At 43.3% G+C, this 16,733-nt stretch overlaps 2 protein-coding genes across 3 annotated transcripts in view; one reads left to right on the top strand and one right to left on the bottom strand.

Moving 5' to 3' along the window:
• The window catches only part of sm (smooth), a 63,435-nt gene that overhangs the window by 887 nt on the left and 45,815 nt on the right, over positions 1-16,733 (top strand). For both annotated transcript variants that reach the window (XM_065491682.1, XM_065491683.1), the window contains exon 2: positions 14,062-14,123. In XM_065491682.1, the coding sequence (XP_065347754.1) occupies positions 14,062-14,123 (62 nt within the window). The remainder of the gene's footprint in view (positions 1-14,061; positions 14,124-16,733) is intronic.
• LOC135944615 (dehydrogenase/reductase SDR family protein 7-like) overlaps positions 1-16,733 on the bottom strand; it is a 52,816-nt gene that overhangs the window by 28,559 nt on the left and 7,524 nt on the right. The gene's annotated exons all lie outside the window — the stretch shown is intronic.

Below are 16,733 nucleotides of genomic sequence, written 5' to 3'. Positions count from 1 at the left end.
CGCTTCATTTATGTGCTAACACTGTTTACTGCTCACCTAAACGGTGCCATTGATTTCTTTGCATCCAAAATTTAAATTTTCTTATAAAGCAGAAGCTGCAGCTCTAGATAAGAGCGTCTCAGGCGTTTACCAAAACATTTTATTCACTGAAGCAAATAGAACTTTAGAGTAAGTGAAATTCAATTCGGGCTAAACTTGAGATTGAAGACGTGCCAGACGCAAGTCAAAACATTTTGCAAAGTAGGAAGAAGTTCAACAGCGCACGCTAGCTGAAGAGTAAACTTCTTAACGCACACTAACGTACAAAAACAGTGCTGCGGCGAAAATTGTAGTAATTATACACACATCATAGCTGCTGCATAATAGGTCTGACAGAAGCAGAACTTCACTAATTATACATTATTTTAATTTTGATTAATATGCCTCGATGACTGCTCTTTAATTGCAAATAAGGATTGGAGTTGGAAGCGTAGATTTATTAGTTGATGGAATCATTGTTTCACAACACGCATCAATTTTAACTTGGAATGAATATTCGCTATGGAACAAGGTTCATGGCTGTCACACGATTTGCTATTTTTTTTAATATTGAATTCAATTATTGAATTTGTTAGATTTAGGTGCAAAAATTTCAACACGATGACCCTAAAAAACGAAGCATCATCAACCGAAAGTGTCAGTGTACATCATGTGATTAAAAATGGCACACAAATAATGGCAAAATCATAAAAACATAAATATATTCAAAAACTTTCTATTGAGTGTACAACTGAACAGGCATTTAAAACTTCAACTACTTAAAAAAATCACTTATTTGAACCTCTGCTCAGCACATCCCGTGGATTGTGAGCTTACACCACCGAGCGGATAAGATGGGGCCCAAGTGGCCGCAGAGGAGCTTGGGCCCAATGTGGCCATCTTTTCGCCACCCCGCACCGAGGTATTTTATTAAAACATCAGACATTCGTTCCTAAAGCCGCTGGAAAGGTGCGAAAACCAGCAAGTGGCAAGTCGGCGCCGGTGCGCCTCCCAGCTCATAGAGCTATTTGAGCATTTTTTTTATCCCTGTCCGAGGACCGGCAAGGGCGCGCACTGCATAGCTAAATTAATTACCTTTTGCAATCTCTGGCATTAAGAAGCTAGTAATCACAGAAATTCTCAAATCTCCGATTGCTTTGACACTCCTAATAAGAATGCCTTAACAATGCGATTAATGGGCTCTTTTCTTCACCCTAAAATATTCACATCGTATTAATTCTACGCTTGCGATGAAATTCACTCGGAAAGTTTTTGCTAACATTCTGCGCCAGTGACACATTTATGCTCTCCACGATCAAACTTTCATCAAGTCACAAATTGAATGTGCGAGCGTGGAAGAAGTTATTGCTTGAAAGTGCGATGTCGGCGCACGGATCGAAGTTGTCGCGTGCAATTAAAACTGCAGGCCTTAGCGGCGTGCCCGCCTGCCTTTGAAGGTCGGAGTTCACATCACTTGACAAGACTCGTCCGTTTGCAGCCGGAAAAGATTGTCGGATAATCTGCTCGGAGGGAAAAGAAACCGAGAGTGCCGCGCGCGCCAGAACGATAGATGGAAGCCGGAGCAGGGGTGCTGGAGGAGAGAGAGGTGCCGGTTCCTTTCAAAGCGGCCGTTTTGTCCCGGGCGGCGGCGGTGGCAGCCTCTCTAAACATTTGCATGCAATCTCTGCAATCTAATTGCAAATTTCCACTCGGCCGGCTCGCAATTAAACTTTTTCCGTCTGTCGTCTTGTCGCGGGTAATTGCTCCAGCGAAGGCGCTCGTCGACACTTCAGGAGACGCGAAAAATTGAGGCGCCAGCCGAGAATTTCTCTTTGCAAACATTTCAAATGTCGGTCGTCCAGCCAGTTGATCGCACAGGGTGTGGGCGGGCAGTTAGGAATCCGCGCCAGGCAGGTCGCCGACCTTTGTTTCTTGCGAGGGAGGAGTCGAGTCTAAAGACATTGTCGTTTCTCAATGAAGTGCTGAACTTTTTGGGCAAGAACAAAAATGGTTAGGAGCAACCAAGCGTCAACTGCACCTCTTTTTTCCCTTATTTACTTTGAATTGAGGTCAAGTTATAACATGAGTAGAAAATAAATTCTGAGACGGGTTCCTTTAATCGATTTAGACATAGATATTGAGCCGAGCAATACTGGTCCTATTAGTTAAAGATCCAATCGTGCTTTTCGCAAGCTAAACACTTCATTAAGGTAGTCGTGACAATTACTATGGACTGTTTGCTTTACATATTTCCGTTAAAACTCGAATAAACGACTTAAAAAAACTTTTGAAAATATGCCAGCTCATGCTTGAGCTCCGTTAATGACTGTCAACGATTTTTCTCTCCTTATACCATGTCCATTCTGCTTGGTGAAGAAAAATAGTTGCAAATCACTTCACAACAACTTTTTGCATCATTAAAAATAACTGTGCCATGAATCAAAATATGTACGTGTTATAGAATGAAAATATCTCTTGATTCATTGAAAACTGTGCAGTATAAAATTTCATTTGTGCAATTAAATAGGAGCAGCACATTTGTTCATACGACTGAATGTCCCCGACTTTATTCACCATGAATGAATAAACTGTGAATAATTCGACCGTTGCAACCTGTCATGTGAAAAGCTGATTAATCCTGATATCCTTCAGCCTACACAATGCGGTGCCAAATGGAATTTTACAAAAGAAAAGCGCAGGAAAACCTCGTCTGTCCCACTTACGCTTTTTAAAATCCCGTGTCGAATGCAGAAAGAAATCGATGCGCAGCAGCGACGGCTGCAGGAGAAAGAAGAAGCTGCCTGGCAGGCGGGTGGAGATAAAAGTTTTACAACCTCGCCGTCTGCAGTATCACAATTTAATTTCTCACCAACTATCGCCGCGTTCTCGCAGAGAATCGGCTTTGACGATGGGGCCAACAATTAAAAAAAAATGCCTGAAACGTGATTCACGATAACTAGAGAAAAACGCCCGCGAGTAAATAAGTGGTCTTGTCACCGGCGAAACTTTTAATCTTAACCACCAGTGTGCCGCATTTTCATAACAAAAAATCAACTGCCGTCGGGAACTGTCGGCGTTATTGCTTTTTCCCACTTTTTGCTGTCGCCGTTTGACTTATGGCCGCGCGCACTTTGTCACGCCGAGGAATTATTTCGCTGATGGCTGTTAATTAAATGTAAAAATAATTTGACGCTGGGGCAGAAAGCATAAAAGCGGCGGAGCACTCGTTTCGGTTTGATTTGCGAGCACTTTTCTTGTAACGCCGCTTACTTTGAAGATGACAAAAAAGCTCGCAACGTGCGAAGCTCTCAAGTAATGACTCAGTGTCCAAACAACGGCCGCGTGCCTTTGTTCAAATGTAAGACGAAAATTTGAGTGGATGACGCTGGTGTGAATTGTAAAAAAGTAAAAACCCTTTGAAAGATTTATTTGTAGATCTCTCATTTATTTTTGTTCAATCAAATTTAAATCATTTTATTAAGAATGAATGAATTCCTTTTTTTCAAATTTTAATATTAAAATTTCATAGCTCATTTCTTATTCTATGGAGCTGCAGAAGAAAATTTGTATGAAATTATTCCCAATTATGTTTTTTTTCTGTTGATAACCGTTAGTTAAATATTATCGTTTGCTTAATTAATTTTGCTCTTTGGCCTTAACTATCTTAAACGTGCCCATATCACAATTTTCATTTTTGGAGACATAAAAAATATCTTTTTGGCTAATGCTACTTTTGACACACTTTAACGTGCAAGAGCAACAGCAATTCAAGCGGACGCGTCATTTTTCACGCACTCAGCGCGATGAGCACCGAATTTTGGCACTCAACGTTTTCCTGTGTTCAAATGCAAATATCTCGCTTTTTGGCAGAAATTCCATTTCACGCTTCACAAAACCGCATGAAAGTTCGCATCACACCCCATTTTGAAAAAAAGCGGCCGCGTCATGAAGCCGAACACATAGTGACGCGCACGCCGATCGAAATTTTGCTCTACCCCGATTTCGCAGCATCTTCCGTTCGACCGACTTTGGCGCGGTGGCCGCCCGCTTTGCTTTTAATTGTAGCCAAGCGGGGGTTGAAACTGGCCTAATTTCATGGCTGGTTGGGCCCGTGGTTTTCCCCTGGCCTGCGCGTCTCTGCATGTCCGCGCGCAACCCGCCCGCCCAGCCCGCCAGCGCCAATTTAATCTCCTCCGCGACCTATGAATTTTCCATTTCACGTTCGCGTCAGACCTGATCGGCCCCGAAATCGGCGCCTCGAAACGCCTGAATTGAGAAGGAGAATGCCGAAGAAGGCTGGTGATCGTTGGAAAGCCCGTTTCGCTTTTATTGCGTAATCCCATTAGGGATTCTTTCTCGCTTCCAACTTGCTTGTCGGAGCCCCGCTCTGCCCAATCGATGTTGAAGGAAGAGAGGAAAGTTTGGTGAAGTAACATGTTTCCCTGGCTCGCCGACCCTTCAATTTATTTCCCGGGAAATTGCCAGCAAAGATTCGATAAATATACCAAATTCTTGCTTTAAATATTTAATTAAAACGCCAGATTATAAAGAAATACTTCTTGCATAGTTAATAGTTTATTAAGAAGTTGTCAAGGGTACCAGTTTGCCCCATTGCCACAATATATTCTCATAAATTGAATTAAGCACAAAACTCACCAAGTAAATTTCAGATCGATATTTTACCAGTTTTTACGTTGCACTCGGTCTGTTGACGTCGAACTCATGAAAAAGTTCCACATTAAAAAGAAAACAGCATTAAATATTCATTTCACAAAATTAAATTTGCATATTGTACATGAATTCCCTGTTGACGGACGCCCCTCGCGCTGCTGCAAACTTTTTGCTCTGCCACTAAGCTGAACAGCGGGGAAATTGACATTTTTCAAATGCCACAGTTATTTTTGCCCAAGTTCCCGAGCAAATGTTGTTTTCCGACCGCACGCTGCCTGCTGCTTGTCGTTAATATCGGGCGACAAAGAAGTTTGCTCGCGACGACGACGCTTTGCGTCACGGAATCAAAAGCTGACAAGCCGGAAAATTCCGCTTGAAGCCCATGGGCGACGTGAAAAGATGAACATTTTACAACTCCGGAAAAGTTTCGACGGGAGCCATCAAAAATACGCCCGTTCTGTGTTACAACATGTCAACCGATGTGAAATATTTTCGCTGTGTATAGTGCATCAAAATTGATAACTCGAGGCCGCGCGGCATTGGACTGAAAGTAATGCGAATAATGGCTTTTAATAATACTCGACAAGCGGTTAGTCGGATAGACGCGATCGCATCAGGCCCCTTGCTGCTGCGAGCAGTCGCAACAGCAGTCATGTGTGTATAATTTCTTGAGATCTACCGAAAGTACTGCACCTCAAGTCAAGAGCAAATAGCTCGAGCCGAGGATAATAGCTTTTTTCAAAGTTAAACACGAGCACCGTTTACTTAACTACAACTCAATCCAGCGTATTTCCATTCGCTCTGTGTACACTGCTCATACGAGGCAATGCGTTGTGAGTGACCTTAAACCGAATCACCTTTTTCGACCAGACTTCATTCTTATCCCCGCGCCGCGAGCTGAGGAGTCTTTAAAGACGCACCAACGCCCAACCTTCATCTAGAAAATGCAGCTGAATCATTGTCGAAAGTGATTAACGCAAGCAGACGATCAATTAGGCTATCAGGGTCACGCCCGGTCTAAAAATATTGAGCTTTTCGATTTTACATGGGTGGCAGCTAATTTCGTCGATGAATCACGAAGTGAGTCCTGAAATGGAACCTGTAATTTTCAGCTGGCTCCTGAACAATTAAAACCAGCACTCGATTAAAATTACATCTCGCATCTTTGATCACCATATTTTAACATGAATTTGCCATCAATTTTATTTTATACGCTAGACGTGTTTATGTCAATAGCTATCTGGCTGAAGATCGAGGCATGATCTTAGTCATGAGTCACAAATATTCATTGAAATATCGCATCAGCTGATCTATATTTTGGTCTGTTCCCTCGTTGGCTCAGAAGAAACTGCCTAAAACATTTTCATGGCTATAATATTTATTAAAATACAGTCGTTCATTTTTAGTCATTAATACAATCATTTTTATATTTTTCAAGCAAAGCAACTTGGATAAAAAAAATAACAAGAGGCTCATACTTCATTCTGGTCTCAAGAGTTTGATCTCACAAAAGAGAACTCACAAGAGAGCGTGTCATTGCAGAACAGAGAGTTGGCTTTGAGGCATTGCAAGTCGATAGATTCGCGCTGTGATGCTAATCCTGGAGGAATTGCGTTATAAAGACCTTCTTAAGAGGCGACAGACGGGCACAGAGGGATGCTCGCGGTGACAAAGAGGGGATGCGAATGTGCGCGCGAGCGGTCAAGATACTGCCAAACTCACGGGCAAGAAATAAATCTAGTCAGCAACAAGTTGAAAGCGAGAGCACTCGGGAGCCAAACAAATGGGGGGATTTTCATTTTGCGTCAAGAGCAGCCATACTCGCGCAGACGGTAAGACGGGAGAAATCTTTTGATTGACTTCATCGACCGATGACCATCCAGATTTGATGATTTCGGACGAAAAAGTTTGCGAGTGAGTCGTGTTTCCTTCGCTTGTCCTTTCGGCGAGTCAACGCGTGAAAACTTTGTTCATTTTTCCGCTCTTTTGGCGGGTGGCTGTCATCTTTTGTCTCCGGCACGACGCTGCACGCCGGCAAATCCGGAGAAAATCTTGCATGTCGCGCATAAGTCTGCATTAAGGTGCGCCAACAAGGAAATAACGCGTGCCGTGAAAATTCTCTCGAGAAAGCAAAAGCACTCTTTTCTCGCGTTTCATTCTTATGTTGTAGTGGGCTGCAGAAAATGAGCGGTTATAGAACCCCACACTGTTTTAAATTTGCACGATACGATTGACATTTGAAGCGATTTGATGTGTCGGAGCGAAAATAGGATTCAAATGCTGTAAAATGCACTTAAAATATTTTTTCCCTCAAAGTTGGACTGATACCAGTCCGAGGTAAAGATAATGCCAAAACCGCTGAGATTTGGGCAAAAGTATCACCTTTCCATCATTGATAGACATATCTAGCCGGCACGCGGCAAATATATAAGCTGTAAACAAACTTGACAGCTGAGCTGAGAGCCATTTTCCCCGAAATCCAAAAAAGTACACTTCCACGAAGTACTTGATACAGTGCTCACGTGGGACGTGGTGAAAAATAGCCAAAGACGGGAAGCTGCATAAAATGGATATGGCCCTGGCGTTTCGGTTTTTGTTGTACGCCTCCTTTGCCTCTTAAAAGCACACGCATCAGCCGCAAACGCAAATGGCTCTACTTTTCCCGTGGGCTGAGTTTATACACGCGAGAGGGAAAAAACGGAGAAACGGCCACCGCCGGAGTAACTGTTCTACAAATTGCTCCTCCACAACATGTTGTTGAATAATTACGGTGCGATTCGGTGCTCGCTCTCCTTGAATGAAAAAAACCTCCAAAATCAATCAGCGTGAAATCCAAATCACGTTCTGGTGGCTTTCCGAGTGGATCGGCACCAGTGGCGGCGGCCATAAAACCACTCGGGCTTTGCTCTGGATTCTGGAATGCGTCAAGAAGTGTTGTGTGAATAAAATTGTTCCACCGTCATTTGCACGCAAGCTGGAAAAATTTCAAGTTGTTTGTGTTGTCGCTGGTATAAACTGTCAAATTTTTAGCATAAATTTATATAAATGTGTTACGTTTTCTTGATTGTTTGGGGGTTTAATAATTATTTTATCAAACAAAGCTTCGAATTTGGCTGTGATTTTGTAAATTTGAAAGAAATTTGTTATATTTTTCTCGTCAAGGTCAAACCTTTCCTTTTCACAAAATAAAATGCAATTTAAAATAGGGAGACAGCGTGCTTGTCATTTGAAAATCACAAAACTTTGCAACAAGTATACTTTTTCTACATAAAAACTGCAATATTTCCATATCTTGGCGTATTTCGGCTCTCACTCGATCACAAAAATTGAAAGGTCGAATTTATGCAATGACTTTGCGGATGTTTCGAACAAGTAAAGTATTCATTAAATTTTCTAAATCATTGTTATACTTGGAATTGCTGATTTTAAAACCAAATAATAGAAATATTTCGTACCAATGTAATATAGTTATAATATGCTAAGTGCGAAAATTCTGATCTTGGCTTTTGATCTCTGCGACGAAAGAAGCTCACGCTTCTCATTTCAAAAACTATCACACATTTCTTCAGAAAATCGAATCTCGATTTATGCAGGGGCGCGGAATGGAAAATCTATCGTGCATAATCGCGCCGACTAGCGCAGAGATGATCCCTTGCGATTTGGAATTCACACACAGCCCGCCGGAGAATTTAAATTCAAACCTTTTTCTCGACGATTGTGGCTGTGGCGCGCGGTGGCGCGAAAGAATAAAAGAAAATATCTTCGAATTGGATTTGCATAGAGAGTGAGACAGAGAGAGGTACGCCGGCTGTCAAATCGTCACTTTTTCTGGCCGAGCTACAAAATGTGCGCGCGCGTGTGCCCCTGGCGTGACTCGAATCCAGATCATGCAACGAAATTCACGGTATACATTTAGCCACAGATGCACACATCTTTAGTGTGTTTGTGCTGCGAAGGAGAGAAGCGGCCGCGAGATGATGGATCGGCCGCAGAAAATGCACACAATCCAGCCAGCGTTGACCCTTAACAAGCTGCCAGGACCAATTAGGAGGGCGACCGGGTGATTAGACGCCTACCCGTTATTTCCTCTTTTCATCGCTAAGGGGACAGACACAACGAGATCGATTTTTTCCATTTTTATCTCGTGTTACTGCTTGTTGCTGAGGGAGTGCTATATTATACTGAATTGGCACAATTCAGTCAATTTTTCCTTCTTTGTCGTTATTATACTATTTCAAGAGGAATCGAATTTAATTAGAAACTCGACAAATCTTGTTTATTGTTTTTTTTTAATTCTACGGAAGAAAATCTTCTGCTCTAGCTGATGAGGTTGATTGATTATTCTCAATCTCAAGTGCCTTTCAAGCAGCTCTGTTCTGTTGCAGCACCATCATTGGCCGTCAATTACGGTTCAATGAGCAAAGGGGTAAAATTAATGGCAAGAGAATAAGAAGAGAGAGCTGCGTTGCCACAAGCCTCAATTACCATAAAGCCGCTGCTTTAGAATTGTATACCGAGCTCTCCTGCAAGCCCCTGCTCGTTTTTTGCTTAAAGTAATTCGCCTTCCCTGTTTGTGATGGCAATTCAAACCCCGGTGTCTGCAGATTTCACATTGTCCCCTACTGGTAGGCGGCATCTTCGGGAGCAGCCACCTGTATCGATTGTGCAAGCGCTCGTGTTTTTAATCACCCGAGTCGTGCAGTTGACAAATCACCGCCCTGCTGCCGGCGGTTGTAATCACCGGCAGCAAGGCTGCCCTTACACTCGGCAACCCCCGGTTTCTTATATTCCGTGTTGGGCGTCCCTTGCCTCGGCCTCTTTAGTTGCAGATAACTCGCCCGCTTAATCCTTGTCGCGATCTTGCCACAAGAGAAACGGCGCGGCCCTCGAGACGAGTGCGAAAAAGTATTGCACTCGACGCACCAAGTGCCCGGGATTAAACTCGCCCGCCCGACTGCTGCAGCACCGACGCGTCGATTGCGAAACGAAAGCCGGGGATTCGGCCGGCAATCTTTTCCTTCCTTCGAGGCAATTTGCTCCCAAGGCGCAGGGATTCTCGACTTAAATCAGCAAATTTGCATTGTCCCTGCGGCGACACGATAAAAGTGTGGCAGTAAGTGGCTTATTTGGGGCAAATGGGGCGCCTGTATTTTATATAAATACGTGGAGCGAACTTGCATTGTTTCTGACAAGGACAGTCTGAAGGTCAAGACTAAAAAAGAGGTCTACGGACTTATAAGTAAATAGCAACAGTTTTTTTAGACATGTGAGTCCTGGATTGAAGATTAGAAACGTACAATTAGTTCAATTCTCACTTGGGCTTTCAAATAATTATATTCAGAGTCGGTAAAACATAGATGCTATTTCACAACCATGTTAGGTAAATATGTTTAATTTTTTTTAGCAATTTCAAACCTCAGAATGTTCTTCTAATTTTGTATAAGAATTTACCTTATTTGTGGTTAAATGTGAAGTGATTCTTAGCAGAGAAATTGCGATGCTCTAATTCAAACACTGTATAGTCCTATATGTCGCCGTTAAAAGTTTACCCATTAAACTCTGCTGAAGCGCATATCACAAGCTATGCGAAGTGTCATTAGAGAAATCTGACATCGATAATAGATGGCGTTAAACGGAGAGTGAAAATTATGCTTTCCTTCTCGTATCATGAGCCTATAAAACAGGGTAAAGATAAAACAAATTCCAGAACTGATAAAACCAGCCCGTTGGCTCGCATTGTTAAGGCACTCTCAGGAGTGTCAAAGCAATGAGAGGTATTTGAGCAGTTCGGAGATCTAATACTGGCTACCCAATGTCAGAAATGGCAAAAAGTGGTAAGTTTAGTGACTCCTCGAATTGCTCAAATTGCTCAACGGGCTGGGAGGCGCACCGGCGCCGACTCGCTACTTGCTGGTTTGCACCTTTCCAGCATGCGTGATTTGGCTTCACGGGACGAATGTCTAGCGTTTCAATACAGTCCTCGGTGCGGAGGCAAGTGGCCCTTGAGTGGGCTGGGTCCCTGTGCGGCCTGGTCCATGTTATCCGTTCGCGGTGTTATTGGGACCCGGGTTTCAGCATTCGTGCTAGTGCAGTGCGCGCCCTTCCCGGTCCTCCGGTCCTCGGACAGGGATAAAAAGAGCAAAAAAAAACTGATAATTTAATTTTGCTCTGCATTTCAAGATGATACTTTCATCCCTGCGTATTGAATTTTCTCGCTCAAATTTCAGGAGCGGGTAAAATAGCGTTTTATGCAAAAATCAATCATCTTTTTTTTGCTGGATTAGCCGTAAGAGTAAAAACCGGCCTATCGATGTCGCCTTGTTTGCACAGCGAGTAGGCAGCAGAACCTTTCAGCCGCTTTTTAGCTAATACCACTCCTCGTGCGGCTCCTCAGACTTGCAAATGGAGGCAGTATTGCTGCGGAAAACTTGATATTAATAAATAACTCGCTCGTGTGCGACGTGCGATTTATCGGCACATCGGAAAATTATTATTTGCCGCGTTTCGCCTGCTGCTCTCGACATCGCCTTTCCTCGGAGGAGAGAGAGTGCACGCCGGAAAGGCGCTCGATCGATTTGCACGAGTTATTCGCACGGAAGGAAAGGACTGGAAGTCAACGGGTCGTGTGCCCCGACACTTTCCACTACTTGCAAATGACTCAAACTGTCCGTTCGAACGTGCACTATTGATTTTGTATCCGGCAATACGTTACGGTTTTGTTTGTCGGACTGCAGTCACGGCGGCGTGGGCCCAACCGCACCACCGAAACCACGCCTGCCCTGCCCGCTCGCCTTTATTTACGATGCAAAGCCGGGAAATTTGATAGTTGGCCTTGCGCTAGAAATCGTTAATTCCGGCGCTCTCTCACCTGACAGGTTTGCTGCCTTGTATGTGCGAAATCGACGCTAGGGAAATTGCCCGACTTTTGTCAGCAACCGTGTGAACTTTCGATTTTGTCTCTGGCTGCTGGTTTCTTGTTTGATTGCACGTCTGCATTAGCTGAATAGGGCAGGGTCGAAAATCCCGAGAAGCCTCCGCGGCGGATGGCTGGATGGGTTAGAAATGTGTCTTATGATTTTACGGCCGGTAATATGGAGGGAATCGACGAAGTTGTGGACTCCGCTCGGATCATTTATTGCTTTCAGATTGAATGCATTTGAAATTGCCTTTGAGAAATTTGTAGTTGCCTTGAAATGTGTCAAATTAAATTTCTTCACGTACTAAAATGCTTTTATAATAATTTGAAAATCTTGGTCTTCTGAACTTTCAATGCTGTTTTGGTGTTATGTTGCAAGCACGGAATTTATAATTTATCACTTTTTGTAACCTTTTTAAACTTATAAAACATTAATATATTCATACTTCTAAAAACTCCACTCGGCGTGGCTGGAGCACGCGTCTTTATTTCACAGTCTACTCAGGGAAGGAGTAATTTGCAAATATATCGCCACATTATCATATTTTAACGCGCAGGAGTGTCGTTTTTAGCTCCCATTGCGCCTCGTTTGATGGGCATTATATCGATTTTTTGCGTCAAAACACGATTACCCTAACAAGCGCTGCTCTAGCCGTAAAACGTATGACCAACAATACGGTTTACGATCTATAGGCCCGTATGATCACAGGATGCCTCGTTTGCTCACATATTCATTTCAAAGTCAAATTTATGGCGCAGCGGCAGTCATTAAAAGCGACTTTTCCGCCGCGAATAATTTGTTTGGAAATCGGCTTCTGTTCCGTTAATTGATTTCCGAGCCAGATGAAGATAACGCTTCACATATATACCACTCTAAGCGGTAATTCACGGAGGGCTGTCACGCACCCACAATCGGACCGTATTAACAACATGATTTACTCTAAATTAATTTTGATAACGATATTATCTCCAAAAGAAGCATAACTTTTTCGTTAAGTAAACATCGTGCACAGCCTTGTGCCTATCGAAATTTATTCAGCTGGCTTCGCGCTTGTTATTTAGAGTTACGTAATTTTCAAAGACTATTGTGGCACAAATGCTGCTACATTTGACTTTCATGAGGAGTGCAGAGCAAATAATAATAATAATTTGCCTCTCTGAAACGTTGTTTGTCGACATAACTTGTTGGACAGGAAGCCACCTTTAAAACCATTCTGTTGCCTGACAAACTGCAAAGGAAAATTTGCACTGCTCCATATTTATTCATGACTATGCTGAATGGATGCATTGCGCTATAGTCCAGCATCCGGCTAGAATGTTTGCACTATGCCGCCAAAGGTTAAAATTACCACACATTAGACTGCAAGTTGAAACTGGAGGTTGAAAGTTGTAAATAAATATATGGTTGATTTAGCAATCGAGGTTGACAGATTTAGGTATGGTGCAACTTGTAAAATAATTACTTACAATGAGTTTATGAAGGAAATAAAGCGTACGGCTGATTATTGATTTTGAATTTATTTAGACATGCATATATTTCGAAAAGATTCATTGGAATCAATTGAAATGAAATTTGTGTGCAATCAGTGAAATGGAGAAAATTGTACCATCTAAAAATTACTTGAGAAAAGATTCATCTCTTTATTTCTTTTTTTTTCTTTCACAGCCGGCTATGAAAGACCGCCGTAATTGCTAATTCAAATGGCATCTAGAGACACCCTCAATCAAGCGCAATCAGAGAAGCGAATTTGCATTAATGCCGTGACTATTGCGTTTACCGGAGCATCCCGGATTATGATCACGTAGCATGTGATTTGACTTGGGACCGAAATTCAATTAGATAGCGCAGCAGCTCGCTTCCACTGTGTCAATTATATTGAAATCGCGAATTGCCATCGCTCCCCGCTCGCATGTGCGTGCGTGAGTCACTGCTGGGAAATTTACATTCGGGCGCGGCGCCCAATTTCGCTCGACGAGAGAGAGATACGCCACCGTCGCCATTACTCGATACAATAATACATCAAGCGGCGCTGACGCGGGGGCATGATAATAATTGCGAAACCGCGCGCTCTCGTCCATTTCGTTTTGTTTATCCGGCAAAAAAGCAATTTTGGGCGCGTCCGGCGCAAAAAAGAAAAGAGAAATGTGCTTTCCAAAAGTGTGTGTGTGTGCCGGCTTCATATTCGGCGTCCGGGTTTGTTTTTCCTCGGCGGTGTAATCAAATTTGTCACTGCTGGGAAACAAGCTGCACAAATTGAGTGTTATTGTGAGCGCGCCGCGTGCCCTGTCCGTCGTTTCCTCTCTCTCGCTCTTTCACCCGCTCGTTCGCTCGCAACGTTGATGTGCGCGTGGGCTGAAAGGCAACTGCACAGGGGATTAATGAAACGACGCGTGTGTGCGTTTGCCTCGGCAGCCGTACTCTGGGCAAAGTGTAATTATTTCCGATTCTGTTGCAGAGTCTTGACCAGCAGCAGATCAGCGGCATAGGCAATTTCATAGACGAGCCTCGGCGGAAAAGGTGAGTGAAGATTGTTGTCCCAGGTGGATGATTGGGGTGTGAAAAATGGTGTCTGCAAATCGGCGCTGGCGAAAATCGCATCGCTACCGCCGTGATTGATGAGAAAAGCGTTGCCTGACATTGATCGATTCAGCATTATGAATCTCCGTGTTAAGTTTGCTAAATTTATAATTTATGGACACTGTAGTTCAATAGGAGCTTAATTAACACGTTCAAAAACGCTACCAGGGGTTAAATGCTGAACCACAATAAAGTTCATTTTGTAACTAAATGTAAATTATTATTAAAATGCTGATTAAGAGCTTTCCATCTTCAAAAATTTTGTAAACGTGAGTTAATATTTATCTGAAACAAAGAGTAGAATATATTTAGGTATTACCCCTGGTAATGCTTTCAAAAGTAAAACTTTTGTGCAAAGCCGCCAGAAACCATTTTCCTCATCACTAAATCCATCTTGAAAAACGTTTATCTCAGTGCAACTTTGCAGGTACATCCATTAACAGTGAACGAAATTGTTGTTTTAAAGTCTTCATGACACGAGTTAGTCGAATACTTTATCTCAGAGCTTTAGGCGGGATTTTGTTGCGCCGACGGATTGGAAACTTTTAAGAGATTACATGCACAGTGGCGCTGCTGGTGTGAGCTCCACTCGAGCAAATAGGCGATTTGTTGATGAAACCTGGTGCCAAGATTTTATAAATATCGGTTGGCGACGGATCAAATTCGACATTCTCGTTCGGTTTTTTTACATGTTAATTTGGTTGTGAAAATGAATTTGAAAATAAGGTTGAATGATGTTTTAGAGAAATTGCTTTGTTTCACTGTTTTCGAGGCGGTCTTTACTGTGTGTTTCTTTGATCTGCTGACGCAGCGTTGTTACACCTCCTGCTCTCTGTTGGAAAACCATAGAGTACGAATTCCGTCAAAAGAAACTTTGAAACGTTAATTAGAATGAGCTGGCATCATCAGCTCTTTACTACGACCTGATGTTTGTCGGTGCTTCAGCGAAATTGCGAAACAAAACGCCTAAACAAATATATTGCCGTCGATGGCAAAAGTTTGCCAGATCCTGCGAGACTGCAAACTTGTCTGGTCAGGTTCAAGGTTGAGCTAAGTTTCGCTTGTTAGCACAAAATCATTTTCGCCGCAATCGACCGTTGACTCCTTGTTCTTCTGAGCGTGATACATTAAAAAAGCACACATAGAAGTGGAAGAAAAACGCGCTATAGTTTTTGCCTTGGTATATTATCTGACGTCTGTGTTTTTTCCGCCAAGAAGGAGTTATCTGTGGAGTGTAACAAAAGACGGACAAAGAAGCTTCTCCCTAACAAATGGAGCTCACAAAGGTGTTCTTATTTTCTTGTTTGCACCTTCGTCCATCTCGTTCCGTCGATTTTTCCGAAGTCGTCAATTATTGTTGCACAAACAAACGTCTCAATATTTGCTTTCCATTTCGGCTGCTTCAAAGGGAATAAAACTCCATCTGGAGAGCAAACTTTTGCCAGCCGCTGTCGCCACCCAAGATGAAATTCAAAAAGTTTTTCGTTCCGCTTTTGTAAATCAGCTTTCGTCCCAGTGGCGAATGTGCGCAAGATAAACTCTCTCGTTTTGCCGGTTGCAGCGGCTGGCAATTCGGACGGGCTTTTAAAACGCCAAGCAGGAGTTTATTATATGGCGTTTTCAACAACAAAACAAACTAGCTTTGCCTCCTTCTGTGACATATTTGTTAACGGCCCTAACTGCCTGGCTGCTCACGACCAGGTCAGAACTAGCCGAGCTGCCGCTGGAAATATGTATTTGCCATATATTTACAATTTGCATATTCATACTGGAAATTTATCTCTTATTTCCAGAGCGAAATTTCCGTCCCATTGGCTCTGCCTGATTTGCTAACGAGTTGGAATTCTGCTTTGAAGCACGAGCAGTGTGGATTCCTCCCTTGGAGGCAAAACTTTGGATCCATTTTGAATGTGAATTAGTCGGTGGCGCGTGAGCCAACAAGTCCTGCGGTATCTAAAAATTATCGATTGACTGTAAAACGCAAGTGTGCGCACTTGAAACCCTTAACTTTTCTCACACGCACATTTTGGCAGGCCGTCGGAGAACGGTGTTTGTCACCAAAGCCAAAAAGTGGCGTCTTGAGGCTGATGCTTTCGGGCTACAACACGTGCATTTATCGGCCGGCTGGTGCGCTGTCGTCGGCGGCGGAAAGTGACAGTTTTTCCGGCGGCGTTGAGCCGTGGAACGTTCTCGCGAGCGAGCGCGGATGAAGTAGGTTAATGCCTCAATTGCGGCTCTCCCCGAAGGCACTTGCGACATTCGCACCTAAGCACATGCAAAATTGCTGAAGCCACTCGGCCGACGACGCCCCACGGAACACAAAACTTTGGAGAAGATGCCGACCGGTCACAGGTGCCGGTGGTCACCTTTTTAATCCTTTGTCGGCCGGCCTGCTCTCTCGACAAAGCACAACTTGACTCGTTAGATGTCATCCACCGCCTCCACAGCTATTGTGCGTGAACGTTGTTCGTATGCAAATTTCGTTGATGAAGAGTCTCCGCCTGCTCCAGCGCAGACACCGGCGGCTTGTTTAATTAAACCGCTCTGCGT

The sequence above is a fragment of the Cloeon dipterum genome, chromosome 4 (genome assembly GCF_949628265.1).
Source record: "Cloeon dipterum chromosome 4, ieCloDipt1.1, whole genome shotgun sequence".
Taxonomy (NCBI): domain Eukaryota; kingdom Metazoa; phylum Arthropoda; class Insecta; order Ephemeroptera; family Baetidae; genus Cloeon; species Cloeon dipterum.
The sequence above is the reverse complement of the archived record's forward strand: the minus strand, read 5'-3'. Positions and strand labels throughout refer to the sequence as shown.